This window comes from Prionailurus bengalensis, chromosome A1 (assembly GCF_016509475.1).
Source record: "Prionailurus bengalensis isolate Pbe53 chromosome A1, Fcat_Pben_1.1_paternal_pri, whole genome shotgun sequence".
Classification (NCBI taxonomy): Eukaryota; Metazoa; Chordata; class Mammalia; order Carnivora; family Felidae; genus Prionailurus; species Prionailurus bengalensis.
Window position 1 is genome coordinate 196,529,985 of NC_057343.1, and position 27,641 is coordinate 196,557,625.

The 27,641-nt window shown below is 48.1% G+C and overlaps 1 protein-coding gene across 1 annotated transcript in view; it reads left to right on the top strand.

Moving 5' to 3' along the window:
* Window positions 1-27,641, top strand: part of FAT2 (FAT atypical cadherin 2) — an 84,310-nt gene that overhangs the window by 15,707 nt on the left and 40,962 nt on the right. Inside the window, exons 2-9 of the mRNA XM_043599381.1 lie at window positions 6,141-9,423; window positions 11,715-12,029; window positions 17,030-17,088; window positions 18,462-18,773; window positions 19,781-19,991; window positions 21,790-21,929; window positions 22,528-22,809; window positions 24,134-24,344. Of these exons, the coding sequence (XP_043455316.1) occupies window positions 6,162-9,423; window positions 11,715-12,029; window positions 17,030-17,088; window positions 18,462-18,773; window positions 19,781-19,991; window positions 21,790-21,929; window positions 22,528-22,809; window positions 24,134-24,344 (4,792 nt within the window). The 5' untranslated portion in view covers window positions 6,141-6,161. The remainder of the gene's footprint in view (window positions 1-6,140; window positions 9,424-11,714; window positions 12,030-17,029; window positions 17,089-18,461; window positions 18,774-19,780; window positions 19,992-21,789; window positions 21,930-22,527; window positions 22,810-24,133; window positions 24,345-27,641) is intronic.

Sequence of the window (27,641 nt, forward strand, 5' to 3'; positions counted from 1 at the left end):
CCCGCGTCAGGCTCTGGGCTGATGGCTCAGAGCCTGGAGCCTGTTTCGGATTCTGTGTCTCCCTCTCTCTCTGCCCCTCCCCTGCTCATGTTCTGTCTCTCTCTGTCTCAGAAATAAATAAACATTTAAAATATATATATGTATATTAAAAAAAATATATATATGTGTGTGTGTATATATATATATATATGAAAGGCTCTCCAAACTTTAAACATCTTATCTCCTTGCTTCTTCCTGGAGCCTAGGAAATTCTGAGTAGTCAGGTTTGGGAAGTCTGGCTGTCTATTTTCAGTTCAGCCACCACCTTTCTGGGTGGCCTTGGGTGTGCTGTGCAAATCTGTTTCCTGTATCTGAGAAGCGGGAGTGAAAGGGTAGATGTGTTTCTTAGGAGTGTTATGTGGGCCACTGGTGAACATCTGGATCATGTCTAAGAGAAGAGAAGGTGTTGGGCCATGAGGGAGGATGTCATCACTGGTCCATTGTCAGAAACAAAGCCTGACAGTTTGAAGAAATTTGGTAAAAGCTTCTTTAGTGAGTGGTTTGGCTATGAATTCCTCCGAGTACATCTGCTTCCCCAAAGAGGGGACAGAATTAGTCACAGTCATAGGCTTCTAGAACTAAAGACTAGAGTCACTGCACATCGACCATTACAAATATTGATCATAGTGCATCAGAGTCAGCACAACCAGGGGTGCCTGGGTGGCTCAGTCGGTGAAGCATCTGACTTCAGCTCGGGTCATCATCTCACGGTTCGCGGGTTCGAGCCCCGCATCGGGCTCTGTGTTGACAGCTCAGATCCTGGAGCCTGCTTCAGATTCTGTGTCTCCCTCTCTCTCTGCCCCTTCCCCCATTTGCACTTCTGTCTCTCTCTCAAAAATAAGTGAACATTAAAAAAACTTTTAAAAAAACAATTAAAAAAAGAATCATAGCACCTCCAGCTATGTGTCTTAGGACATTTTATGACAGGACAATAGCAGAGTCCAGCTTGTCAGATCTGGAGGGGCTCCTAGAGGCCATCTATCCAGTTTTTCAAGCCTGTGCTCCCCAGGGGGGTGAGGGACAAACCTGTGGGCAGCTTCTAGCCCTCCATCCCCACTCTTAACAGTGAAGCTCTGCTTTTCTCTGTTTACAGGTAGGTTTCCAGGTACAATTTCATTAGGAAAAAGGAGATTCCACCCCTGAAAGCCATAGAGGGGGTTGAAATCATGGATCCATTCCAGCCCTTCACCCAACACACAGCACATCATTTACAGAGGAAGAAAGAGGTCCACAGGGCTCAGGTGACTGACTTGACCAAGGACACACAGGGAAGAAATGACTTTAGATCCAGGTCTCCCAAGAACCAGGTTGACTTGCTACACGGACCACTGAGCAAGCATCGGCGAGGGTGCAAGCCTCAGCCACAGCCAGAGGAAATCCCTTCACTGCCTTCGCGGGCTCATTTAGGGTCTAATAGAGACCACAGGCCTGTCCAGGCCAAAGAATCATACCTGTAAGAGTTGGAAGGGACTTTCGAGCTTTTCTCGTCTCCCCTGAGGGCACATATTCCTCTAGCATAGCACATCTTTCACACGTGGCCACCCAGACTCTGCCTGGACTCCCCAGTGACAGGGAGCTCTGTATTCTGAGACGACTCCTTCCGGAATTGCACTCGAGGTCACTAACCAAAAAATTGAGGAAAGATCTCAGAGCACCGTTCCTCCCATTTGTGCTTAGACTTTCACCAGTGATTTGGATAAAGACGCGGATGTCACAACCACCAAGTTTCTGAATGTTAGAATCCAGATTCTCAGAAGCCGGAGCAGTGAGCTAAAGCACAGGGTGAAATGCACCGTAGTCTCATTAAAGCCCTACAGCATTTAGTTGGAGAAAGTCAGCCTGTGCAAGAACAGATTGGGGATGGTGTGATAATGCATCTGAGAGTTTTCATTACCTATAAACTCAGCCGTCAATAGTATGAGCTGGCTGCTAAAAGTCATAGTACTGGGTAATATTTGTTGAAACTGCCACATACTGTATTCAGTATTTATGCACATTAACTAAGTCCATTCTCAACATGATATTACGAAGTAGAGAAATGAAAATCAGAGAAGGTAAGCCACTTGCCCAAGGTCACACAGCCAGAAACTGTGTGTTGGAAACCACTTTCTGCCGCTTTCCCCACCTATGAAATGGGGCTGGGAGTTACAAGGAGGAAGATTTGATTCAGACACATATCCTAAAAGGGTCCATTCGTGAACCTCACACCTGCACTTGTTCACACCTGTGCACACACAAGCCCCTAGCTACCAATTTATTTGCTCCTATCATATTCATTCTGTCAAGCAGGCACATACAATCAATGCACCCATACAGCTATTCAAAAAGTGCCTCCTAAGTATGTATGCGTGTTCTCTTGCAAATGTGCACATTCACCCACATGCAGATTTTTTTCTGAGTCTGGGGAGCCAAGAACAAGAGGCCCCACCCCAGACAAGCGCCTGCTCGCAGCTTACCAGAATAGCCTGTGGCTGGGCCAGCAAGCTTAGACTCGACCAGAGACCCGTGGCTTCCTGCTCCGTTGGGGCACAGGCTGGACCTTCTCCAGAGGATTCAGTGGACCCCACCCTCACCCCAACCTCAGGCTTTGATTCTGCCTTGGCTTTGAAAACTAGTAATAACTAATATTTATTGAGTGCTTTTCTATGGGCCAGGCACTGTGCTAAGTACAACAACGTGCATGGTCTTATTTCTTTAGTCTTTATAAAAACCCCAGGAAAGCAGTTCTCTTAACAGCCCCATCTTCTAGATGAGAAAACAGAGGTTTGGGGGAGGTTAGCTTAGCCAGGGTTATATAGTTAGCATGCAGTGGAGCTTGAACTTGAACCCAAACCGTCAGATTCACAGGTAGCCATTGTTCCTCTTTCTGGCAAGGTGGTTGAGAGGAAAGAACCTGACTCTAGTCCTTATCCAGTGACTTTGGGCAAGTCCCTTTCTTTTGGGGGGACTTCATTTTACAGCTTCAGAAAGGAAGAGATCATCACTAAAGGTGCTTTCAGCTGTCATTCTGTCATTGCTTTTCCTAAGTCCGGATCCTACCATTTTTTCAACTATTGAGTAGGGTTACGTACCTGGCAGTTATGTACCAGGCACTGAGAATTCATGCATGAATAAGATACACAAAGCCCCTGTCTTCGTGGAGCCCGGTGGCTAGTGTAGGAGACAGTCATTAAACAAATTAGCAAGAACATATTGCATAGTGATAAGTGCCATGAAGAAAATGGGGGGGGGGGTGTGATAAAGAAGGGTGCTAAGAAGGAGGCTACATCAAACTGGGACTTAGGATGAGGGATGGGTTGGGCTGAACCAAGAAGAAAGATAACAAGAAGAAACCAGCCATGTGAGAATCTTCAGTAAAGGGGAATAGCAAGTGCAAAGGCCCTGAGGCAGACTCTAGTTTGGTATGTTTGTGGAGGAGAAAGGAGGCCCATGTGGTTGCAGCTTGGTGAAAAATGAGTGCTGGGAGGTATCACTGGAAAAGCAGGCAGGGTCCACACGGTGTGGGGCCTTGTAGGTCATAGCAAGGAGTTTAGATTTTAATCTGAATGCTATGGGAAGCCACTGGAAAATTTTAAGAAGGGAAGTGATATGAATTGACTTGTGTTTTCACAAGATATTTCGAAATAGTGGTCCTAGGTGCTGTGGGCTGGGAGGGCAGCCCAGGGAGCCCAACGTGCCTGTGCACCCCGCAAGCCCGTTCACTTGCCCAGGAATAGTGCCAGGAAGCAAATGTCCAGACACATTTGCTGAGGTCCTTCCTCAGCAAACCGCACACCAGGTCTGTGGGTCCTATAACTTGAACACAGCCCTGGGCCCCCCCACCCCCCACCCAAGGGTGCATGTTCTTTGTGCCTTATCTCTTCCAGGGAGACCCTGCCCCTGCTCCCTTCCCTAAGCTCATCTCTGCAAGACGCCTGCAGAGCTGCTGAGCAGCGTGTCTTGTTGGGGCCTGCCCTCCACGGGTGCTGACCTGGTGAACAGGAAGCGTTCCGCAAAACAGGGCAGGCCGAGCCGGGAGGCTGGGTGCACCCTGGGCTCGCTGGGCTGCAGAGGGAGCGGACCTGGGACTGGGGTAAGGACTCCCTTTCCCTTGGGGCTCCAAAGCAACGCCACCCTGGGGGCTTGGGGCCCACATGACTCAGGGGTCCCTCTCCTCTTGCTGTGTCAGGGATGCGTGAGTGGAATGGGGTGAATATGGCTTTTGCCCGGGGCCAGCTCTACTGTGGGTGCAGGGGATGCCAAGGGGAAGAGTAGAGGGGCAGGAAGGATGGGAATAGACACCCCAAGTGTAGAAATCTGCCTCCATTCCCGCCCCTCTCCTCTGAGGAGCTGGGCCTGGGGTGCCACCAACAGGATTTCAGGGGAAGGATGGTGGGTGGTAGGGAGGCTGCAAGGACGGGGCATATTCAAATTCTTTTCTGTCACAGGCTTGCGGATCCCAAGTTAGGCAGACTTTTCCACCCTCCCTCCCATGTTGGGATGCTACCTGCCAGGTCTTAAAGAAGCTCCATTCAGCTCCCTCAGGACTCTGGAAAGGCATGGATGCAAGCCTCTCCTTTCCCCTCTTGCCCCCCGGAGTTTAACTCTTCCTTGTCTTTGAAGAGCAAGGCAACTGGAAAAACGAGTCTTGCCTGTTTCCTCCAGGAATGCTCTGCACATCTGGCTGGCAGCCAAGAAGCTCCTGGGAGTCAAGACTCTCACGGGCAGGCAGGCCCGGCACCAGCCTGCTGTGTCCAGCCTCGCACTTTGCTTCTGGAAGGCACTTTGGCAACGAACCTCTGCCTTCCCTTACTCCCCTTCCCCCTTCTCCCTCTCCTTAATCCTGATGAGCCTCCACTTTGAGCTCAGGCTGGAGTTCAGGGACAAGCCGTGTGGGAAACGGCACAGGACACAATGGGAAACGTGGCAGGTCTTAGAGGGGCGAAGCACTCGTTCGTGGCCAGTTCAACAATTATTAGGGACTAGTTCTTTCCAGGCCCCCCACTATGTGAAAGGGGGCAAGACACGTCCCCCCTCTGGGACTCTGCTTCCCCATCTATGCACGAGGAGTGGGGTCAGAACTCTGTGTCTCAAAGCCCCATTATAGCTCTGACATTCCAGGGGGTTGGGAGTTACAAGATGAGTCAGAATCGGGCTCTGTCCAAAGGGACTAGCAGTGGGACAGGGGCAGGTGAGTCTGGGGTGGAAGAAGCAGTCCTGGCCTTTAATGCAAGGAGCCCCAGGTCAAATTCTTGCTTTGCCTCTATCTACTCATAAGGCCCTGGGTGGCTCCCTTCCCTTGATGAAACTGAGTTGCCTATTACCGATAATAGCCAATATTATGTTACAATTTCTATGTCCCAGGCACCCCCACTGGGTCATTTACCTTTGTTGTTTCACTTAATTTTCACACCAATACAATGAGGTAGATAATATCCTTACCCCCATTCTACAGAAGAGGAAACCGAGGCTCACAGAGGTCAAATAACCTGAGCAGAAAATCACCCAGCTGGGAAGCAGTGGAACCAGGGCTGATGGCCAACCAACCGGAGGCCAGGCTTGTGATCTCGGTCACTTTGTTTTTTTCTGCAGCCCCTGCACATGCAGACACAACTCACTTTGGCTGGAGCTCCACCTTGATGGACGGGGTCTTGTAGGACGTACTTAGAGACAGATTGCTAAAACTTGGGTACCTGGTTGAAATTATCCCACCATCACTGGGGAGCCATTGAAGGTTCTTTGGGAAAAGGAGTCAAGGGGTCAGGACTACGTTGTATCTTCTAGTTACCCCTGAGAAAGCATTTAAATTAGTCTGTTAGTGTTTAGATACACTAACAGGTATCTCAAATTGAGCACTATTGACATTTGGGGCTGGATCATTAGTTGTTGTTGGGGGGCTGTCCTGTGTGTTGCAGAGTGTTTAGAAGCACCCCAGCCTCGATCCACAGATGCCAGTAGCATCCTCCCCAACAAGCAGGGATGGCTGACGGTGTCTTCAGACATTGCCAAGTGTCCCCTGTGGGGCAAAATCATCCCAGCTAAGAACCATCGCAGTAGGAACCATTTCTTTACTAACTCATACTTTTTTTTTTTTTTTTTTTTTTTTTTTTTTTTGTGCGTAGGGCTTCAGGAGTTTTTCCATCATGATTATTGCCTTCTTGGGCTTTGTCATTTTCTTGCTCCGCTGTACAACCTGTGAGAAGCCCCGAGAAGGGATCCCCTCCTCCTCCGCCTGGCGCTTCACACACTCTCTTTATAATGCGACCATCTACGAAAACTCTGCCCCCAAGACCTACGTGGAGAGCTCCGTGAAAATGGGCATTTACCTCGCCGAGCCCCAGTGGGCAGTGCGGTACCGGATCATCTCCGGGGACATGGCCAATGTGTTTAAAACAGAGGAGTACGTGGTGGGTGACTTCTGCTTTCTGAGAATAAGAACAAAGAGCAGTAACACGGCCCTTCTGAACAGGGAGGTGCGAGACAGCTACACCCTCATCATCCAAGCCACGGAGAAGACCTTGGAGTTAGAAGCGTTGACCCGGGTGGTGGTCCACATCCTGGACCAGAATGACCTAAAGCCCCTCTTCTCCCCGCCTTCATACCGAGTCACCATCTCTGAGGACATGCCCCTCAAGAGCCCCATCTGCAAGGTGACCGCCACAGATGCGGATCTGGGCCAGAATGCCAAGTTCTACTATGCCTTCAACACAAGGTCGGAGACGTTCGCCATCCATCCCACCAGCGGCGTGGTCACCTTGGCTGGGAAGCTCAACGTCACCTGGCGAGGGAGGTACGAGCTCCAGGTGCTGGCTGTGGACCGCATGCGGAAAATCTCAGAGGGCAACGGGTTTGGCAATCTGGCTGCCCTGGTCATCCATGTGGAGCCTGCCCTCAGGAAGCCCCCGGCCATCACCTCGGTGGTGGTGGCTCCGCCGGACAGCAAGGAGGGTGCCACCTACGCCACCGTCATGGTAGACGCAAATAGCTCCGGCGCCGAAGTGGACTCGCTAGAGATAGTTGGGGGTGACCCTGGAAAGTACTTCAAAGCCATCAAGTCTTACGCCCGCAGCAGTGAGTTCAGTTTGGTGTCTGTCAAAGACATCAACTGGCTGGAGCACCTTCATGGATTCAACCTCAGCCTGCAGGCCAGGAGTGGGAGCGGGCCTTCTTCTCATTCCCAGATCAGGGGCTTCCACCTACCCCCTTCCAAACTGGCCTCCCTCAAATTTGAGAGGGCTGTTTACAGAGTGCGGCTCAGTGAGTTTTCCCCGCCTGGCAGCCGCGTGGTGATGGTGAAAGTAACCCGAGCCTTCCCCAACCTGCAGTATGTTCTAAAGCCGTCCTCAGAGAGTGCAGGGTTCAAACTTAATGCTCGCACTGGGCTCATCACCACCACGAAGCTCAGGGACTTCCATGACCGAGCCCACTACCAGCTACACATCAGAACCTCACCGGGGCTGGCCTCCACCACCGTGGTCATTGATATAGTGGACTGTAACAACCATGCCCCCATCTTCAACAGGTCCTCCTATGATGGCACCTTTGATGAGAACATCCCTCCAGGCACCAGCATTCTGACAGTTACTGCCACAGACCGGGATCATGGGGAGAACGGATATATCACCTATTCCATCACTCGTCCGAAAGCTGTGCCCTTCTCTATTGACCCTTACCTGGGGATTATCTCCACCTCCAAACCCATGGACTATGAGCTCATGAAAAGAATTTATACCTTCCGGGTGCGGGCATCAGACTGGGGGTCCCCATTTCGCCAGGAAAAGGAAGTGTCTATTTCTCTGAGGCTCAAGAACTTGAATGACAACAAGCCTATGTTTGAGCAAGTCAACTGCACTGGGTCTATCCACGAAGACTGGCCGGTAGGAAAATCACTAATGACTGTGTCCGCTATAGATGTGGACGAGCTGCAGAACCTAAAATACGAGTTTGTGTCAGGCAATGAACTAGGGTATTTTGATCTAAACCATTTCTCTGGAGTGATATCCCTCAAGCGCTCTTTTATGAATCATACTACTACTGGTCAACCCATCAACTACTCCCTGAAAATTACAGCCTCAGATGGGAAACACTATGCCTCACCCACAACTTTGAATGTTACTGTAGTGAAAGATCCTCGTTTTGAGGTCCCTGTAACATGTGATAAAACAGGAGTATTGACACATTTCACAAAGGCCATCCTCCATTCTGTTGGGTTTCAGAACCAGGACTCCAGTGATGAGGACTTCATTTCCTTAAGTGCATATCAGATCAATCATCACACGCCCCAGTTTGAGGACCACTTCCCACAGTCCATTGACATCCTTGAACGTGTTCCTGTCAACACCTCCCTGGCCCGCCTGGCAGCCACTGACCCTGATACTGGATTTAATGGCAAACTGGTCTATGTGATTGCAGACGGCAACGACGAGGGCTGCTTTGACATTGAGCTGGAGACAGGGCTGCTCACGGTAGCTGCCCCTTTGGACTATGAAGCCACCCGTTTCTACATCCTCAATGTAACAGTGTATGACTTGGGCACTCCCCAGAAGTCATCCTGGAAGCTGCTGACAGTGAATGTGAAAGACTGGAATGACAATGCCCCCAGATTTCCTCCTGGTGGGTACCAGATAACCGTCTCGGAGAACACAGAAGTTGGAACCACAATTGCCGAGTTGAAAGCAAAAGACGCCGATTCCGATGACAATGGGAGGGTTCGCTACACTCTGCTAAGCCCCACAGAGAAGTTCTCCCTCCATCCCCTCACTGGGGAGCTGGCTGTCACAGGACACCTGGACCGGGAATCAGAGCCACAATATATACTCAAGGTGGAAGCCAGGGATCAGCCCAGGAAGGGCCACCAGCTCTTCTCTGTCACTGACCTGAAAATCACATTGGAAGATGCCAATGACAACTCTCCTCAGTGTATCACGGAACTCAGCAGCCTGAAAGTCCCAGAGGATCTGCCCCCCGGGACTGTTCTAACGTTTCTGGATGCCTCCGATCCTGACGTGGGCCCTGCGGGAGAAGTGCGTTATGTCCTGTTGGATGATGCCCATGGGACCTTCCAGGTGGACCCGATGACTGGCGCGCTCAGTCTGGAGAGAGAGCTGGACTTTGAGAGGCGGGCTGGATACAATCTGAGCCTGTGGGCCAGTGACAGTGGGCGGCCCCTGGCCCGCAGGACCCTCTGCCACGTGGAAGTGATAGTCTTGGATGTGAATGAGAATCTCCACCCTCCCCGCTTTGCCTCCTTTGTGCACCAGGGCCAGGTGCAGGAGAACAGTCCCTCGGGAACGCAGGTGATGGTAGTGGCCGCCCACGATGATGATGGTGGCTTGGATGGGGAACTCCAGTACTTCCTGAGGGCTGGCACCAGTCTTGCAGCCTTTAGCATCAACAAAGACACAGGTACTGGGAGTGGGGTGGACGGGAGTGCCAGGTGCTTGGAGAGGATGGGCCTAAGGGGATCAGGGGCTGTCCTGAAAGAAGACAGGCTCCAGGCTAAAGAGAAAAGGCAATAAATAGGGACTCTCCTTCTTGTCCCTTTTATTTTATTTTAAATTAATCTTTATCATATTGGAGATATATATATATATATATATATATATATATATATGTGTGTGTGTATATATGTGCGCACGCACGCATGTGTCTGTGTGTGTGTGTGTGTGTATCCATTGAAGTCAAATCAACCATCTCACTAGCATTTGTGTGTATACTTATACACACACATAAACATACAGTATATGCATATGCTTATAAAAGTAATGCATCATGGCTATAAATTTTTATATATAATTTAAAAATGAATGTTTAAAAAATTTTTTTGAGAGAGAGAGAGAGAGAGAGAGAGAGTGGGGGAGAGGGGCAAAGGGGGAGGGAGAGAAAATCTCAATCTGTCTCCAGGCTCAGTGCAGAGCCCAATGCAGGGCTCGATTCCACAAGCCTGGGATCATGACCTGAGCTGAAATCAAGAGCTGGGCGTTCAACTGAGTGAACCATCCAGATGCCCCTAAATATGAATGTTTTTTTGTGTGTGTGTCCCATCTCCCTAGATATAATCCTTATTAACAATTTGGTCTATAATCTTGTAAATTTTTCTTCTTTGTGTCTGACATTTTATCACTGTTCATTTTATTATATGAGAAAATCATACAAAAGACACTAATTCTGCAACACTTTGTTTTTCACATAACATAACACCAGGATCTCTTATGTATCAGTACCTATATTTTTCCTTCTTTTTTAATGGCTGCATTTTATTCTATCATCTAGCTGTAACATCCTTGATCATATACTTTTACTCATATGCATGAGTCTCTACAGGGAAAACTCTTAAAAATGCAGTTGCTGGGTCAAAGGATAATGCATATTTTCAATGTTAATACATAATTTCCATATTACCCTCCAAAAAGTTGGCACCAGCTTATTTACTCCCTTTTTTAAAGTTTATTTATTTATTTAGAAAAAATTTTTTAATGTTTATTTCTTTTTGAGAGACAGAGACAGAACAAGCAGGGGAAGAGCAAAGAGTGAGGGAGACACAGAATCCGAAGTAGACTTCAGGCTCTCAGCTGTCAGCACAGAGCCCGACTCGGGGCTCAAACTCATGAACCATGAGATCATGACCTGAGCTGAAGTCAGACACTTTACCAAATGAGCCAACCAGGCACCCCAAGTTTATTTATTTATTTTGGGAGAGAGAGAGAGAGAGAGAATGAATCCCAAGCAGGCTCCGCACTGTAAGTACAGAGCCTGACCCAGGGCTCAAACTCACGAACCGAGAGATCATGACCCAAGCTGAAATCAAGAACTGGATGCTTAACTGACTGAACTTCCCTATTTATTCCTTTTAAAGCTTCATAGAAAATAAGTGCAATTCACCAAACACTCACAAGCACCTTCTGCTTGTGAGATTCTGAGAGTGACACCTTGGGGGAGGTCCCAGGTGAATAAAGGTAGGTCACTGTCCTCAAAGAGCTTACAATCTGATGGGTGATTTATTTCCAGGGTGAAGGGCAGGGTGATGTGGTAGAAAGAGCATTAGACTTAGAGTCAGTTAAAAGAGACTCTGCTCTTCAGGCCCACTTGCTACACGATGTTGATCAAATCATGTTCTCTCTCTGGACCTTCGTCCCTCCAGCTGACAAAACAGTGAGATTCCTTCCGCTCTGCCCCACGACAGCTGTGAGCATGGGTCTTGTCCTCTGGCACAAGTCCTTCCGGCTGAGTGTGACCCATGAGAACTTAGGGTGCACCCCTCTTGTGCTCACTGTCGGACTCTCGACTTCTAGAACAGTGCTGGCCCATAGTAAGCAATCTGTGGAGCGAGCAAACTGAGGCATGAAGTGAGGTCTCTAGAATCATAAGGATGCTGGAAAGGGGAACAGCAATTTAGTCATCAGATCCCTAACCTTTAAATGGGTATCTATACTATTTGAAACTTGAAGGAACCGGTTTAAGGACAACTGTCACGGGCTTATCTTATCAGAGAACGGTTCTGAGAGGCTCTACAGCAAGGCTACGACTTGCATGCATGCGTTTAACTCAGCAGCTCCCACACCATATCGACAGCAGGTCCCTTTTCCTGTGGAACACTCCTGTTTCCACAGTATCGCCCGGGGACCGTTAGGTAAAGTGATTCTGAAAGCTACTGTGAGCTCTAAAAGATTTGGGGTTTGGTGCTCGACTGTCCCTAGGTATGATCCAGACTCTGGCACCCCTGGACCGAGAATCTGTGTCCTGCTACTGGCTGACGGTACTGGCAGTGGACAGAGGTTCCATACCTCTCTCTTCCGTAACCGAAGTCTACATTGAGGTTACGGATGTCAACGACAACCCACCCCGGATGTCCAGGCCGGTGTTCTACCCCTCCGTCCGGGAGGATGCCCCCCTGCACACCTCTGTGCTTCAGCTGGATGCCTGGGACCCGGACTCCAGCTCCAAAGGGAAGCTGACCTTCAACATCACCGGTGGGAACAATATGGGATTCTTTGTTCTTCACCCGCTCACAGGTAAGGACCTCAGGAATCTGGCTGAATAGGAGTCTCTACCGCAGTGCTTTCCACAGTTTGGTCTTGGACCAGCATCCTCAGCATCACCTGCCCACGTGTTAGCAATTCAAATTCTCAGGCCCCACCTTACCACAGGCCGGGGCCTAGAAACCCATCTTTTATTTAACAAAATATCCGGGGGATTCTCAGGGGTGCTAAGTTTGAGAACCACTGCTGTGCAGTCTATCTCTCTGGGAAAACAAGAATATATTGGCTTTCTTTCCTTGGGGCCTAGGAAAGCTAAGCAGGATGCCTGGGTGGCCACGCTGGGACTATTTCAGATCTCTGAGTGCTCCCAAACTGACCCCTCCCCCGAGTCACAGCCACAGATCCAATCTCTTAACCCTAGTTCTAAACCGATCTCAAGCCTGCCCACAGAGCGGTGGCAGTGGAGATCCACTCCAGTAGAGTCAACCATCTCACAAACATCTATCCTTGGCCCAAGGCCATCTGGGGCAAGACGGTGGGTGGTTCATAGACCACAAAGGTGTTTTGTTTGGCTTGTGCAAGTCTTAAACAATGATTTTTCAAGTTGTTGCCAGCGTTTAAAAATTAGAAAACTCCACAAAACACTCCAGATTTCCAGTGGATCGTAAAGAACTAGGAGATCTGGCCACACTGAGCTCACATTTGCACAGGGCCTCAACTACCTGAAGCCAACAGCAGCTCTCCATGCAGAGCAGGTGCCTGTCCTCTGGTCCCCATGGGCCCCTCCTCCCTCTTGTGCTACCCTCAGCCTGCTTCTCGAACTGAGGCTACCTGCCTGGCTCCTGTCGCTGTTGGAATTTGAGAGCCAGCTCCCGCTGCTGTGGATATGTCTCCAAAGCCACATCTTTCTCTTAGAGGATGGACAGCGATATGATAGCAGAGAGGGCAGACGCTATCTCCTCCGAACCCAAGATCCTATTCCCTGGCTCCAATAATTCATTCTTGGAAGGACAGAACCCTGGCGAGATTGGAGGAGGTGGAAAGGGAGAAACTAGCTCCCCATCCTTAAGACAGAAGGAAATGAGGAGGAGCAAGAGGCTGGAAGTCCTGGGACAGACGGTGGGTGGAGGACGCAAGTATCTATTTGCACAGGGACATTTGTTTGGAGCCTTTCCTGTTAACCTTTGATCTCAAGGAATGGATTAGTCCTTTAAGAAGGATCCTTTCACCCTGGAAAACAGGTCTAAGCTGGCTCTCACTGGGCCCATCCTGTCCCCCACCCCCACCCCCCCGACCTTGCAGAAGAGAGAAGAGGTCTCTCACCGAAGGCATTGGCTTCTCAATGTCTTCCAAATCCCCATCCTGTTTACTGTCAACAGTTCCCTGACACAGGGTCTGGCAAAATGCCCCAGAGAACAGAGATGTCCTTAGTCTTCCTGCAGTTGAGGAGAAGACATTTTAACCAGCACGAACATTTAAAAATAAAATAATAAGTCAGGAGTGGAGGCCCCAGCCCCCCTTTCTTATCACCACCATTACATCATCCCATTTCCCTGCCTGGATACTTTGAATGGTTCCCCCACATCCTTAAGATAAAGCCAGATCCTGCCATGTCTCCCACACTGCGTCTGACATCGTCTCTGTGGACCTTTCGGGCTCATCCTGCCTTTCTTCTCCTACCACTCTGGTTCCGACGACATGGCCTGTTTCAGTCCGTGCCCTCTCCTGACACATGGCCTTTGCATACACTGTTCTTTCTTCCAGAAGTTCCTTTTCCTTTCCTTTAGTCTGGCTAACTCCCACTCCTCTTTCAGATCCCAGCCCAGCCATTCTTTCTTTACAGTTTTTCCTGACACTATAATACATCTCCCAGCTCAGTCTACTTTTTTAAAAAACATTTTTTTTAATGTTCATTTGTATTAGAGAGAGAGAGACAGTGCGTGAGCAGAGGAGGGGCAGAGAAAGACAGAGACAGAATCTGAGGCAGGCTCCAGGCTCTGAGTTGTCAGCACAGGGCCTGACACGGGGCTCGAACTCATCAGCCATGAGATCATGACCTGAGCCGAAGTTGGACGCTCAACTGACTGAGCCACCCAGGGGCCCTTACTCCTTTCTTTTTTAAACACTTATCATAGAACATTATATTCACGTGTGTGATTATTCCATTAATTATCTATGTCCTCCACTAAACTTCAAAGGCTTTCTAGAAAAGGAACCTTGATTGTTTTTTCCTTCTTTAATATCTTCAGTGCCTAGCACACAGTAGGACCTCAAGAAATAAGAGAGTCATTAATGAATGAATCTCTGCCAGCATCGACCATCTCTAGTGAAGCCCAAGCTTCATTCCTTTGTTCAACAAATGTTTAAAGGTGTCTGCCCTCATGAAGCATTTAAACTGTGTGCTGTGTTGAGATGTGAAGATAATTAAACACAGTTTGGGGCCTTGAGGAATTCAACCCATCAAGAGCATGAAGATCTGGGTATAAAAAACTAGAGAGCCAGTGCGAACGAGCCCATCGTAAGATATGTGTAGATGCGGTGCCACAGCCACCCAGAGGAGAGGGAGAGTTGCTCAGTGTGGTGCAGTAGCCACAGCTTCATGGAGCAGGGGTGGCCATGCTGAGCTGAAGGGTGAGAAGGACTGACAGCAGTCTGCAAGGACACCTGGGCAAGGAGAGCGACTGGAGCAATAGCCAGCAGGGAGGAAGGGACAGCAAGTAGGGCAATTGTCTAAATGCAGATCCCATTCCTCCTACTTATTTTTTTAATTTAAAAAATGTTTATTTATTTATTTTTGAGAGAGAGAGAGAGAGAGAGAGAGAATCCCAAGCAGGCTCCACACTGTCAGCACAGAGCCTGATGCAGGGCTTGATCTCATGAACCATGAGATCATGACCTGAGCCAAAAATCAAGGGTCAGGCAGATGTTTAACCCTCTGGGCCACCAATATGCCCCAATTTCCCTCACGTAGTAACTGCAAGAGGTAGGTAAAGTTACTCAGCTGCTTTATGCCTGACTTTTCCCACCAGTAAAATGGACATGATGATAGCTACCTCCTGTGTAATCGTAAAGATTAAGTGAGTTAATCAATATAGATCTATACAGAGCTGGACACGGAGGAGTGTTGGCTGTTGGGACCCTGAAGGAGAGGGAGCTGCAAAGGTGGTTGGAGTAAGATCTAGACTGTGGTAGGGCAGGGTAAATGGAGTAGAAGGATCTGGAATCCATTAGAGGTGGAATCAACAGGTGTTGGAGAATCACTGGATGAGGGAGAGGAAAGTCAAAGATGGGCCTGAGATGGGTGATGGGAAACATTTGTTTGGGGAGGAGAAATGACGAGGGTCCACCTCATGCCAGGAAGGATCCTCACACAGGACCCATGGGGGCGGCTTTGCCATGTCCCCATTCTACAAGGCACTCCCTGGGAATCCTGACGCTGACCTCAGAGAGAAGGATGAGGCTGACGGCAGAGGCAATGATCCAGGAAGCCATAGGCAGCAATTCCAGGGACACTGGCCCTTAGAAGGTCTGGGGATGCGGTGGTGAGACAAGGGAGAGAGAGAGAGAGAAGAAAAACCAGAGACAGACAATGTCGGATATTCAGAGAGGTAAATAAGGGGAGGGAAGAGAGGAAGAGAGGGGTAAGGAAGAGAGAAGGAGGACGGTGAGGGATAAATGAGAGAGAGAGAGAGAGAGAGAGAGAGGAGAGGAGAGAAAGGGACAAGAGGGGATGGAGAGAGAGAAGCAGGAGGAAAGCCAGGACTGAGCCAGAAGGAAGGTTTACTAGCTGAGGCCCTTTCGTCCCTGCACTCTTCCTGGGGGGCCCGGGATCCTGGGCCCTTCCCCGTCAGGCCCCTCAGCTTGGGGATGAGCTGAGTGCGGTGACCTGGGACAATATTCACACTGGCCCAGAGAAGTGTGTCTTTCTTCCCTGACTGGAAGGGCCTTTAGCTGTGGGGCTTTCCAGGAACCTTCTCTGCTCCACACCCCCCCCACCCCCATGCCTGCCCTCAGCCAGGGAAGAAAAAGTCAGGGTGACTTGGTTCTACCTCACAAGGCAGTAACACTTCTCTAACAGAGGCCACTCCTCACACATGCTCCCATTTCCAGCACCGGGAGTCTCCACCCAGTACCAGATCCCCTCTCCCCTCACTGAGCCCCCTTCCTCACACTCCATTCCATGACTCCATCATTTAATTGCCTAAACAAGATTAAAAAAAAAACTTGCTGAAAGTTTCAGATGACCCACTGACCCCTGCCTGCTCTGCTTTCATTCAAGAGACCTTTCCTACCCAGTGCTGATGCATCACCTGTAGCATCACCTCCATCTTGACTTTCCTGATGGCCGTAGACAGCTGGCACGTTCTCTCCTCTCTGGCCTCAGATGCCTGCAGTTTGTAGCCATAGTGCCACAGGAAATCAAAACTAGATTCACAGATACCCAAATCCACCTTCCTCAACTTACAGGCAAGCTGAGAGGAGCCAGGGGACACAAGCTGCCTCCCCGCCCCCAAGCCCCCAATAATACATCACGCACAGATCCCTCCCCCCCTTTTTTTTTTACTATTTCTTTTTTTTAAGTTTATTTATTTATTTTGAGAGAGAGACACAGAGAGCGAGTGGGGCAGGGGCAGAGACAGAGACAGAGAGACAGAATCCCAAGCAGGCTCTGCACTGTCAGCGAAGAGCCCAATGTGGGGTTCGAACTCACAAGCCATGAGATCATGACCTGAGCCAAAATCAAGAGTCAGATGCTTAACCAATTGAGCCACCCAGGTGCCCCCACAGCATCCTTTCTAATGGTGAAAGCTGGACGTAGGTGGGAACACCTGCGGATCCCATGGTCTCTGCTGTACTCTCCTTCCTCACTTCCCCTTCTCCTCCTTCAGGGCCCCATTTCCCCTTAATGCCTTTGCTCTCCAAAGACCAGAAAAATTCTGCCCTAGGATTTAAATGTATCCATGAACACACTCTCAATAAAGTGGCCCTGAGAGCCCTTTGCTCAGGTGTCCCTCCTTCCACCTCTCCCCCAGGTCTCCTATCCACAGCCCGGCAGCTGGACAGAGAGAACAAGGATGAACACATCCTGGAGGTGAGTAATGGTGGTGAACTCATTCACTGGATTCAAAAACCTCCTGAAGGAGGCCAAGCAGAAGCTGAGCCAGGCCTTGGGGCCACACGCGCATCTCCAAGTAATGTGACTGAGGCTCAGGGCGGAGGAGTTTCTTAAGCTGAGTCTTGCTGTGGTTGGTGGTGAAGACTCTCAGGGTCTTTCCTGGCTCTCCAGCACTGGGAAGGGAAGGAATCTGAAACCGTGTCTGGGCTGGGCAGGAAGCGCTGATTGATTAGTAATGTCTGTGGTGAGTGCAGGAATAGGGAGTGGTACACACATGCTGTGTACTTGTTGAGTCTGGTTTCCAGCCCATCCCTATGCCCAAGGTCAAGCACTAGGTCAGTACAGACCCAGATGAAAGCCCAGACCTTTGTTCTCTAGATCTGTGGGCTCTAGGATGTTTGTAAAATCACGTAAACATCCCTGGTGCCCGTTCCAACAAGAGGAATCAGTCTTGACCCAGAATGGAGTAAATCAGAAGGAATCTACTTATGCCCCCTCTGGAGCTATCCATAACTGATGAACGGGCATCTCTTCCAGTCTTAAAGACATCAGGTGGGAGGGACACACATTCCTTCAGCAGAATTGAAATAAACTGGCCTTCTATGCTCTCAGGCTCTGCACCTCCCCTTTGAAAGAGACAGGTATTATTAGTAAGCAGTTGCTAAACGGCCTTCTAGGGACCAAGCATTCTCCCTAGGTCAGCAGAGGTATTTCTCTTCAAACACCAAAATATTTTAAAAATTCAGAACCACTTAGAGTGGAAATGTCCTATCTTGTATGATGCCCTCGGGGCCCTTGATGCGTGGGACGATTTGCCCCTACATGAAATAGCCCTTGATTCTGAAGTTGTTTTAGTAGTTAGTGCCTTTTCTCTTGCCCTGGATTTTATTTCATGCATCGGTCGGCATGTCTGACTCAAAAGGTACCACCCACTCCTTCCTAAACATCTTCCCATTTGTTTTTTTTCTAACCTCCAGTAGCTTAAGGAAACCAGAGAACAAAGCTTATGAGAATTACAAGCAAATAAAAAGTAAATGGTCTCCGAGAAATGGCCCATGGGCCTCCTGAGTAAAGAACATGAGCTTTTCTCTAGAGCCTCTGTGGCTTTGTTTTCTTCCAATTCTTTCCGGCTTCTCTGTTCTTGCTGGCTTTCCCATGGGCGAGGTCACCAGAGAGCTGGGTTCCAAGTAGGTGAAGTTATGATAATGAAAATCACAAGTATATACCAAAACACAGCCTGGCTCATGTTTCCAGGCTGTGCAAGGCAGGGATAGCAGAAGGGTTGCAGTGGGTGGTGATGCATATTCACTGCTTTGCACTTGGCAATTCATACTCCATTCTGTACCCAGGTGACTGTGCTGGACAACGGGGAGCCCTCCTTAAAGTCCACCTCCAGGGTGGTGGTCCGCATCTTAGATGTCAACGACAACCCCCCCGTGTTCTCCCACAAACTCTTCAATGTCCGCCTTCCAGAGAGGCTGAGCCCAGCAACCCCTGGGCCTGTGTACAGGCTGGTGGCTTCAGACCCTGATGAGGGTCTCAATGGCAGGGTCACCTACAGTATTGAGGAGAGTGATGAGGGGAGCTTCAGCATCGACCCAGCCACAGGCATGGTGTCATCCAGCAACACCTTCACAGCCGGAGAGTACAACATCCTAACAGTGAGTGGTGTGTGTGTGTGGGGGGGGGTGGGGGGTGGAGGCCGCAGTGGGGAGAGTGTCATAACCGGTTAGGGATTTTCTCTGAGGATACAAGAGAAGGGAGACAGCCCTCAGGCATGGTGGAGGTGCTAGTCCCTTCCCTGGCTTTCTCCCAGAGAAATGGGAGCCCCAGCGTCAGCCAAAGGATCAGAATTCTGGGCCTTTCTTTTTGAAGGCAATAGGGTCCTTACCTGGGAAAACTGATCTGTTCTTAGAGATAAGGATTTTGGTGACAGTAGCACAGGCTTTGGAATCAAAGTAAGCCTAGGTTCTAATTCTAGCCCTGCCATTTTACACCTGCCCAAAGCCAAGCCACTTAACCTCTCTGAGCCTTTGTTTTAGCATCTATAAAATGCGGATAAGAACAGTTTCCTTGTAGGGAGCCAATATAGCAAGCGGTTGGGATATGGCCTCTCCTGTCCGACAGCCTGACTCCAAACCCCAGCAACCTCATTGCTGGTGAGGCAGAAGATCCCGGGCAGCCGAGTTCCCCATGCTGAGCCCATTTGCTCCTGCAAAGGGAGATGTAACAGGACCTCTCTCAGGGCTGTCATGAGGATTAAATCAGATATTGCACTCAGAGCAGGGCCTGATCCTAGTGAGAGCTCCGTAAAGTCTCGTCTAATTTATGGGTTTGGTTGTTAAGAAGGGCCCGTGTGTGCCAAGCCCAGCTCTAGAACTAGCACACAGTAAGCCTTCCGTTAAGAGTGGCTTTGATTATTTTTTCACTACGCGTGAAGTTCTCGAGCAGGTCACCTGTTTCATGCCCACTGCACCTGCAGCAACCAGCATGGTGCCTGTTGACATCAGGGCTTCCTGCTGTGTGTGTGGAATGAATGGATGAGTGGACGGGAGGCCGGCTCCAGCAGTCACAGGATGCTCTGCCTCTCGCCTGGCCACCTGGGTCTTCTTATTTCTTGCCCAGCCCTGCAGACAAGGCCTCAATTTCAGTTTTGGCTTCTTTTCAGATCAAAGCAACAGACAGTGGACAGCCACCACTCTCAGCCAGTGTCCGGCTGCACATCGAGTGGATCCCCCAGCCCCGGCCCTCCTCCATACCACTGGCCTTTGACGAGGCCCACTACAGCTTTACAGTCATGGAGACGGACCCCGTGAACCACATGGTGGGGGTCATCAGTGTGGAGGGCCGACCCGGTCTCTTCTGGTTCAACATCTCCGGTGAGGACCCTAGGAGGGTCAGCCCCTTCCATCCTTACAGCCCAGGCCCGGTCTTCACAGCACGGTCCTTCTGAGCGCGCTCACTCAGGTCACGCTCCCTGGAAGCCCCTCCTTTGGCTGTGAGTGGTGACTGTCTCTGCCCTTGTTCTCTGGGGCAGGTGGTGAGGAGAAGCACCACTCTTGCCAATCTTTCCTTCCGCACCAGCTGTGATCTCAGGTCGAGCCTCCATGGCCTCACTGGTACCCCAGCCAGAGTGGGACAGTCCCCCAGTTACTCCAAGTGCCTAGGAGATTCAGAGGAGAAAGCACAAATTTTGTGTTTCCTCTTGTGCCTCAGTGTGAGATCCCTGCAGAGCTGATATCGTTGACCATGGCTTGAGGACCGCTGTCCCTGGGGCCATGCTTCATGTTCTAATCCCAGGTTCTGTCCTCATGATCAGGGGAAAGGGTCCATTCTCTTTGTAGGAGACACTTGGGTCCAAGCTCTCATGGTCTTCTCTGAAATTTCTTTTGTCTCTAAACCAAGATTTTGTTAAAATATCTGGGGGGAGGGGAGCATAGACCCCTCTGAGAATCTGATGAATCCTTTGGGAATCTAATGAATGCTTAGGCTCTCTTCCCAGAAAGGTGTGCACATGTGCACGTGCGTGCACACACACACACACACGAGAATACAAATATAGCGACTTATAGATCCCTTGAAATGCAGCCAGGGATTCCAGGTTAAGAATATCTAAGAGTTTCAGTACCACATGAACTTTGGGGTCCAATTAGAGAGATTCTCAGCCTAGTTCAGAGATTGGATGCACACCTGTTCCAAGATTTTTGACTTCCTGGATTGGCTTTCAATTCTGACTAACTGTTCCTCTTGTTTGGCTTTTCTTTTTCTTTGGCACAAATTAACACATGTACTCTGTAGAACATTTAGAGGACACAAATAAATGCAGAGAGGATGATACAATCACCAAAGCCCCCACCAATCAGAAGATAATCCACTGTTAAAATGTTGCTGTCTTTCCTTTTAGTGGTTTTTCTTTACACACACACACACACACACACTTAGGGTTATATTAAAATGTTGTTTTATAACCTTTTAAAATATAACGTGAACATATTTCCATGCCACTAAACAGATTTCTGTTGAGTAAACAATTAAATAGCTGCATGCTAATTCTACATTTTAGATTTTTACAGTTTATTGCATCAATTTCCTCTTGAACAGAGTTATTTTCTTTTTTTTTTAATTTGTTTAATGTTTATTTATTTTTGAGAGAGAGAGAGAGAGAGAGACAGAGTGTGAGCAGGGGAGGGGCAGAGAGAGAGGGAGACACAGAATCTGAAGCAGGCTCCCGGCTCTGAGCTGTCAGCACAGAGCCCGACCCAGGGCTCTAACCTATGAACCGTGAGATCATGACCTGAGCCAAAGTCGGGTGCTTAAACGACGGAGCCATCCAGGCACCCTGAACAGAGTTATTTTCATTTTTCTCCTGCACATAGGCACCTTTAGGCTATGCAAACTGTCCTGTAGGCCACGGGGTAGAGCTCCATTACTCCTGTGTTTACCATCCTGGTAGCAGAACACGTTCTATGGCAAACGTTGGTCTTCCTCCACCACTCTTCAGGCCTTATAAGTTTACCTTTTTCTGTATCACCGCTCAGATCTTGATAATAATTTGACAAGAACTTGACAGGATCTACGGCCCCTTCCTCTAAACGTGCCAGACAGATCCCGTTGCTCTCCTACTGTCTCCATCACTGAGGCTGTGTGTGCTCCTCCCCCTCCCCACCCCCACTCCAGGTGGTGACCAGGACATGGACTTTGACATTGAGAAGACCACAGGAAGCATTGTCATCGCTAAGCCTCTCGACACAAGGAGGAGGTCGAGCTATAACCTGACCGTGGAGGTGACCGATGGGTCCCACACCATTGCCACTCAGGTTAGAGGCTTGACTGGGGACCCCCTGAGCTGAGAGGGGACGGGAGGCTTCCTTCATTGGGAAGAAGCTACACAAGGCTTTCAGTGGATGTGGTGTATACTTCAGAAGACGCCGAATTTGGAATTAAGGTTCTGCCTTCCAGTCTTATCTGATAGATTTTCTACTTCTGTGCTCTTGGGAGAATTCTTGTTCCCGCTGTGTAATGAAGGGCTTTGTCTCAATGAACAGTTTTCCGTTAAGGATAGAGTTCCATAGAGGCTGCCAGGGGTATGAGGCATGCTGGTCAGTGGGGGCTCTCGATTTCTACGGTGGTTTCAGCCAGAGTTTTACCTGCCTCATATATTGGAATTTCATTAAAAAATTCACTTGAAGAAAAGGTCCTTTTAACTGAAATTTTGTTTTTGAAAACCACTGGACTGCACGTTATTTCAAAGCCTTGTGATTTTGAAATCGTATCGTTCATTCAACAAATATTTATTGAGTGGCTGCTGTGTGCCAGACACTGTTCTAGGCACCGATGGTATGGCGAAGAACCAGACAGACAAGGTCACGGACCCCCTAGAGCTTACAGGCTACCTTTCCCTCTCATTCTCCCTAGGTCTACATCTTCATGATTGCCAATGTCAACCACCATCGGCCCCAGTTCCTGGAGGCTCATTATGAGGTCAGAGTTCCCCAGGACACACTGCCTGGGGTGGAGCTCCTCCGAGTTCAGGCCACGGATCCAGACAAGGGCAAAGGCCTCATCTACACCATACATGGCAGCCAAGACCCAGCAAGTGCCAGCCTCTTCCAGCTGGACCCAAGCAGTGGTGTCCTGGTAACCGTGGGGAAGTTGGACCTTGGCTTGGGCCCCTCCCAGCACACGCTGACAGTTATGGTGAGTAAGCCAAAAAACCAGGGGAAGATGCACTTGCATGTGGATATGTGGGGGTGGGCACCCTTGGAGGCACGCTGAAGGTCCCCTCTTCCCTGATTAGACAGGTACGCCGATGCTCATGACGATGCATGACATGAGATGTGACACTTCCCAGCCTGCCAGAGGCACCTTCCATAAGGGGTGCCTGAGAGTAAAGAAAGAGATTACAGAGCTGCCAAGGAAACTCCTACAACCTGGGCTTTCTCTGGGCTCAGTCCACACACCCCCCCAACAGCTCTCTCCCCGCTCCATGACCGCATGGCCACAATGCAGACTGACACAGTGTCAGAGCTGGGGAGGACCCAGAGACCCTCCCGCCTAGAGCAAGCACTAGGGTGAGCAAGAGAGGCGTCGGCAGGGCACAAAAAAGTAAGAAGGACTCACTTTCAGGGTTCTGTGCCCGCACCTTATGACCCTGAGAGTGAGCCTCCTTAAATCTACACCCTACGTGCCTCAAGTGCCACACTCTAGTCCCAGCCCGGATCCTACCCATTTCTCTCCTCTTACACCACAGGCCCACAGGGGCTTACTCACCATCATACAGTTCTTTATGATGGAACCAGAATCAAATCCAGCCTTCCTGACTCAAGGAGCAGGATTTTATATGTTAGGTTATCATCCTCCGGGCACATTAATATATATTAAAGGCTCTGCAAAGTCCTGCAGCAAAGAAAACCTTAACATCATTTAATTCAGCGCCCCCTAAATTTAGTTGACCATAGAATTTTTCCCCCTGCGTAACATGTTAACATCTTGAGGAAATATCCTCTGAGACCTCAGTTGGAAAATACGGTTTCTGTACTTCTTTCTGTCTTTCTCCTAAAATGGGATAGTCCATGAATACAGCTAAGCCTAATAATCACTAATTTATAAGTTAATTTAAAAAGAAAAAAGAGCAGGGGCACCTGGGTGGCTCAGTCAGTTAAGCGTCCGACTTCAGCTCAGGTCATGATTTCATAGTTGGTGGGTTCAAGCCCCGTGTCAGGCTCTGTGCTGACAGCTCCGAGCCTGGAGCCTGCTTCCGATTCTGTGTCTCCCTCTCTCTCTGCCCCTCCCCCACTCACACTCTGTCTCTCTGTGTCTGTCTCTCTCTCTCAAAAATAAAAATAAGCATTAAAACAATTTTTTTGAAGAAAAAAGAGCATAAAAGAGAGCAAAATTTAAAGCAACACAGAGTTACAGTTGGGTGTATCTTTCACTGGCATTGTATTTCATTGACCTTCATGTAACCCTGCCGCCTCCCATTCCGTTTGCTGCTCACGGCATTCTCCCCTTGGGCCCGTAGGTCCGAGACCAGGAGATGCCCATCAAGAGGAACTTTGTGTGGGTGTCTATTCACGTGGAGGCTGGAAACCTCCACCCACCCCACTTCACCCAGCTCTACTATGAGGCGAGTGTTCCTGACACCACGGCCCCTGGCACAGAGCTGCTCCAGGTCCGAGCCATGGATGGTGACCGGGGAGCCAATGCCGAGGTCCGCTACTCCTTCCTGAAAGGTGAGAGGCTGGCCATGAGTCCAGAGCATGAGGGAAGAGTCTTTGGCAATAAGAAAAACCACCGGAGGCATGAATTTGCAAGTGAATCAGACGCCAGGCTCTCTAAGCTTTGGCAAATACCATTTCTAGAGCATTCTCTGGGATTATAATAACCTAAATTAATCCACTTTCAGAGATGGTAAGAATAGTAACAAAGGGCCTACTTAAGTTACGGGAGAATTTATAGACATATTATATAAATTCAGCAACAATGTATATATAAAGGATGCTTATGGAGTCCGTGTAACATCTTTGTAATATCTTTGTGCCTTTACAATAGAAGTGACCTATAAATACTTTGTAATATGTATGGCACAGTTTTAGGAGTTACATTTAGGAGTAACATTTTCTGTTAAGGCCGTATCATTGTTTCATATCTATTATATGGTTTTCTTCCTCTCAACATTGGGAATGATGTCCCCTGTACCAGAAAGTCTTTGTAAAGAGAAAAAGAGAAAATGTGCATTAATACATATTGTAAACTGTCACATATTATACAAATGCCAGGGGTTATTGCTATCATTGATACATGTTAATTATAAATAATTAAAGAAAGAAAAATGATAATATCTAGTATCCAAATATGATCATTAATGATAATTTTTAATGTTTGATAATTCTTAATGATCTTTAATAAAAGTAAAACTCAGCGAGCTAGATGTTGCAAAGGGACTCATAGAGCATAATGTTCATTTACTGCCTATATACTTTCTAGAAATCAGAGCTTTTACATTTTTTTTTTAAGAAACAGAAACTCTTTTACCTTGCCAGGTGGCAGAAGTCTATATATACATCACTGAAGAATGATAATACAAATTCTAACCATTAATTGCTTACTTTTTGTGATTTATGAAGCATAATCACATCTTTAGCTCATTTTATCTCTTTCACAACCCCATTGATGGAGGTACTAATTTTATTTTATAGATAAATTAAGACTTGTTCTAAAATATCCTTCTGATGATGGAAGTCACACATGCTCATTTTTTAAAACATGGGAGAAGCAGGAAGAAAGAAGAAAATAGCACTCTGCCATAGTTTTCACCAGACAAAATAATTTTGTGTATTTCCCTCTTATCTTTTCCTATGCATATTTTTGCAGTAGTAAGATTGGGTGGGTGGGGGGTACCTTGGATGGCTCAGTCAGATAAGTGTCTACTTTTGATTTTGGCTCAGGTCATGATCTCATGGTTTGTGAGTTCGAGCCCCATCTCTGCCTCTGCGCTGACAGTGCAGAGCCTGCTTGGGATTCTCTGTCTTCCTCTCTCTCCCCCTTCCCTGGTGTGTGCATGCATGTGGACTCTCTCTCTCTTTCTCAAAAATAAACATTTAAAAGCAAAGATTGAAGTGAATATACAATTTTGTGCCCCAGTTTTTTCTTTCAGCAGCATAACATAAAAAAGTATAATTATGCCCAGGTAGTTTACTTGGCTACTTTTTTTTTTTTAATTTTTTTTCAACGTTTTTTATTTATTTTGGGACAGAGAGAGACAGAGCATGAACGGGGGAGGGGCAGAGAGAGAGGGAGACACAGAATCGGAAACAGGCTCCAGGCTCTGAGCCAGCAGCCCAGAGCCTGACGCGGGGCTCAAACTCACGGGCCGCGAGATCGTGACCTGGCTGAAGTCGGACGCTTAACCAACTGCGCCACCCAGGCGCCCCTTACTTGGCTACTTTTAATAGAACTACTTTTCAACTGCAGTCTACTTATCAAAACTGTTTTTGATGAAACAGGGTCTGTATCAGAGGGCAAATTGGGAAATCACCTCACTATTCAGCTGGAGAATAGCTTCCGTGAGTGGGAGAATCAGATGGAATGTTTTGTGATGAAGCCTGGCTATTTGGTTACTATTGAAATAATAAAATATGCACCTGTGTGATAAACAGAACAAGAATAGTAAAGTATAGGTCTTCCCTGAGTGAAGACCTATACCCCCGGAGGTGAGCAAAATTATTCAGGTGTTACTCAGTGATGGCATTAAATAGGCAATCTTCTCATCACAAGAAAAAAATTGTGACTGTGTGAGATGATAGATGTTAGCTAAACTTATTCTGGCAATCCTTTTGCAATATAAAGGTACATCAAATCATTATGTTGTATACCTTAAATCAGTACAACATTATATGTCGATTACATCTCAATAAAACTAGGGAGAGGGAAGTATCCATTATGCAAGTTGAAATTCTGGAGATCTGCTATGTGACATTGTGCTTTTAGTTAACAATACTGTGCTATATACCCTTAAACATTTACTAAGAGGTAGATCTCATGTTATCTGTTCTTACCATAAACGAAAGAAAGAAAGAAAGAAAGAAAGAAAGAAAGAAAGAAAGAAAGAGCAGGAGGGAGGGAGGAAGGGGTTGTTGTCTAAATAAAGTCAGATTTTAAAAACTGCAATAACTTTGAGACACTATTTTGGGGGGAAATATAATTAATTATATTTTCAACATTATTTTTTGGGAATCATAATGTTGTATAATCAGAACTTTCCTCAAAACTTAAATTTGAAATGTTATTATGCCTTTATCAAAATAAATGTTAAATTTTATTGTTTTTTTTACAATTTTTTAATGTTTATTTTTGAGAGAGAGGAAGAGAGACAGAGCACAAGTGGGGGAGGGGCAGAGAGAGAGGGAGACACAGAATCCGAAACAGGCTCCAGGCTCTGAGCTGTCAGCACAGAGCCCGATGGGGGGCTCGAACTCACGGACCGCGAGATCATGACCTGAGCTGAAGTCAGATGCTTAATTGAGCCACCCAGAAGCCCCTACATATCAAATTTTAAAAGGCCTATAAAAGATAGGCAATCAGATATGGAGAAAATACTTCCCCTTGATTTTCGCGGGGGCTTCCTGGTTAGTCAAAGACGAAGGCTTCACTGGGTACTCGAATCCCTCATTCTTCTCTAACACTTGCTACTCTTGGTTTTACAAAAGAAAGAGGATAGATCTCAGGCTCACATCCTTTAGCAAGCAATAGGTTTTATCCAGATTTTACCCAGGTATTTTATCCAAATGTTTTTTTCCACTGACTTGTTTTTGTGGTAGCCTCTGATGGATGGCAAGCAATAAGGATTTTCTTTTTTAAAGTAGTGATACAAAAGTTGCCTATTAAGTTATTTTAAATTTAGGGGCACCTGGGCGGCTTAGTCAGTTAAGCATCTGACTTTGGCTCAGGTCAGGATCTCATGGTTCATGAGTTCGGGGCTCACATCAGGCTCTGTTCTGACAGCTCAGAGCCTGGAGCTTGCTTCAGAT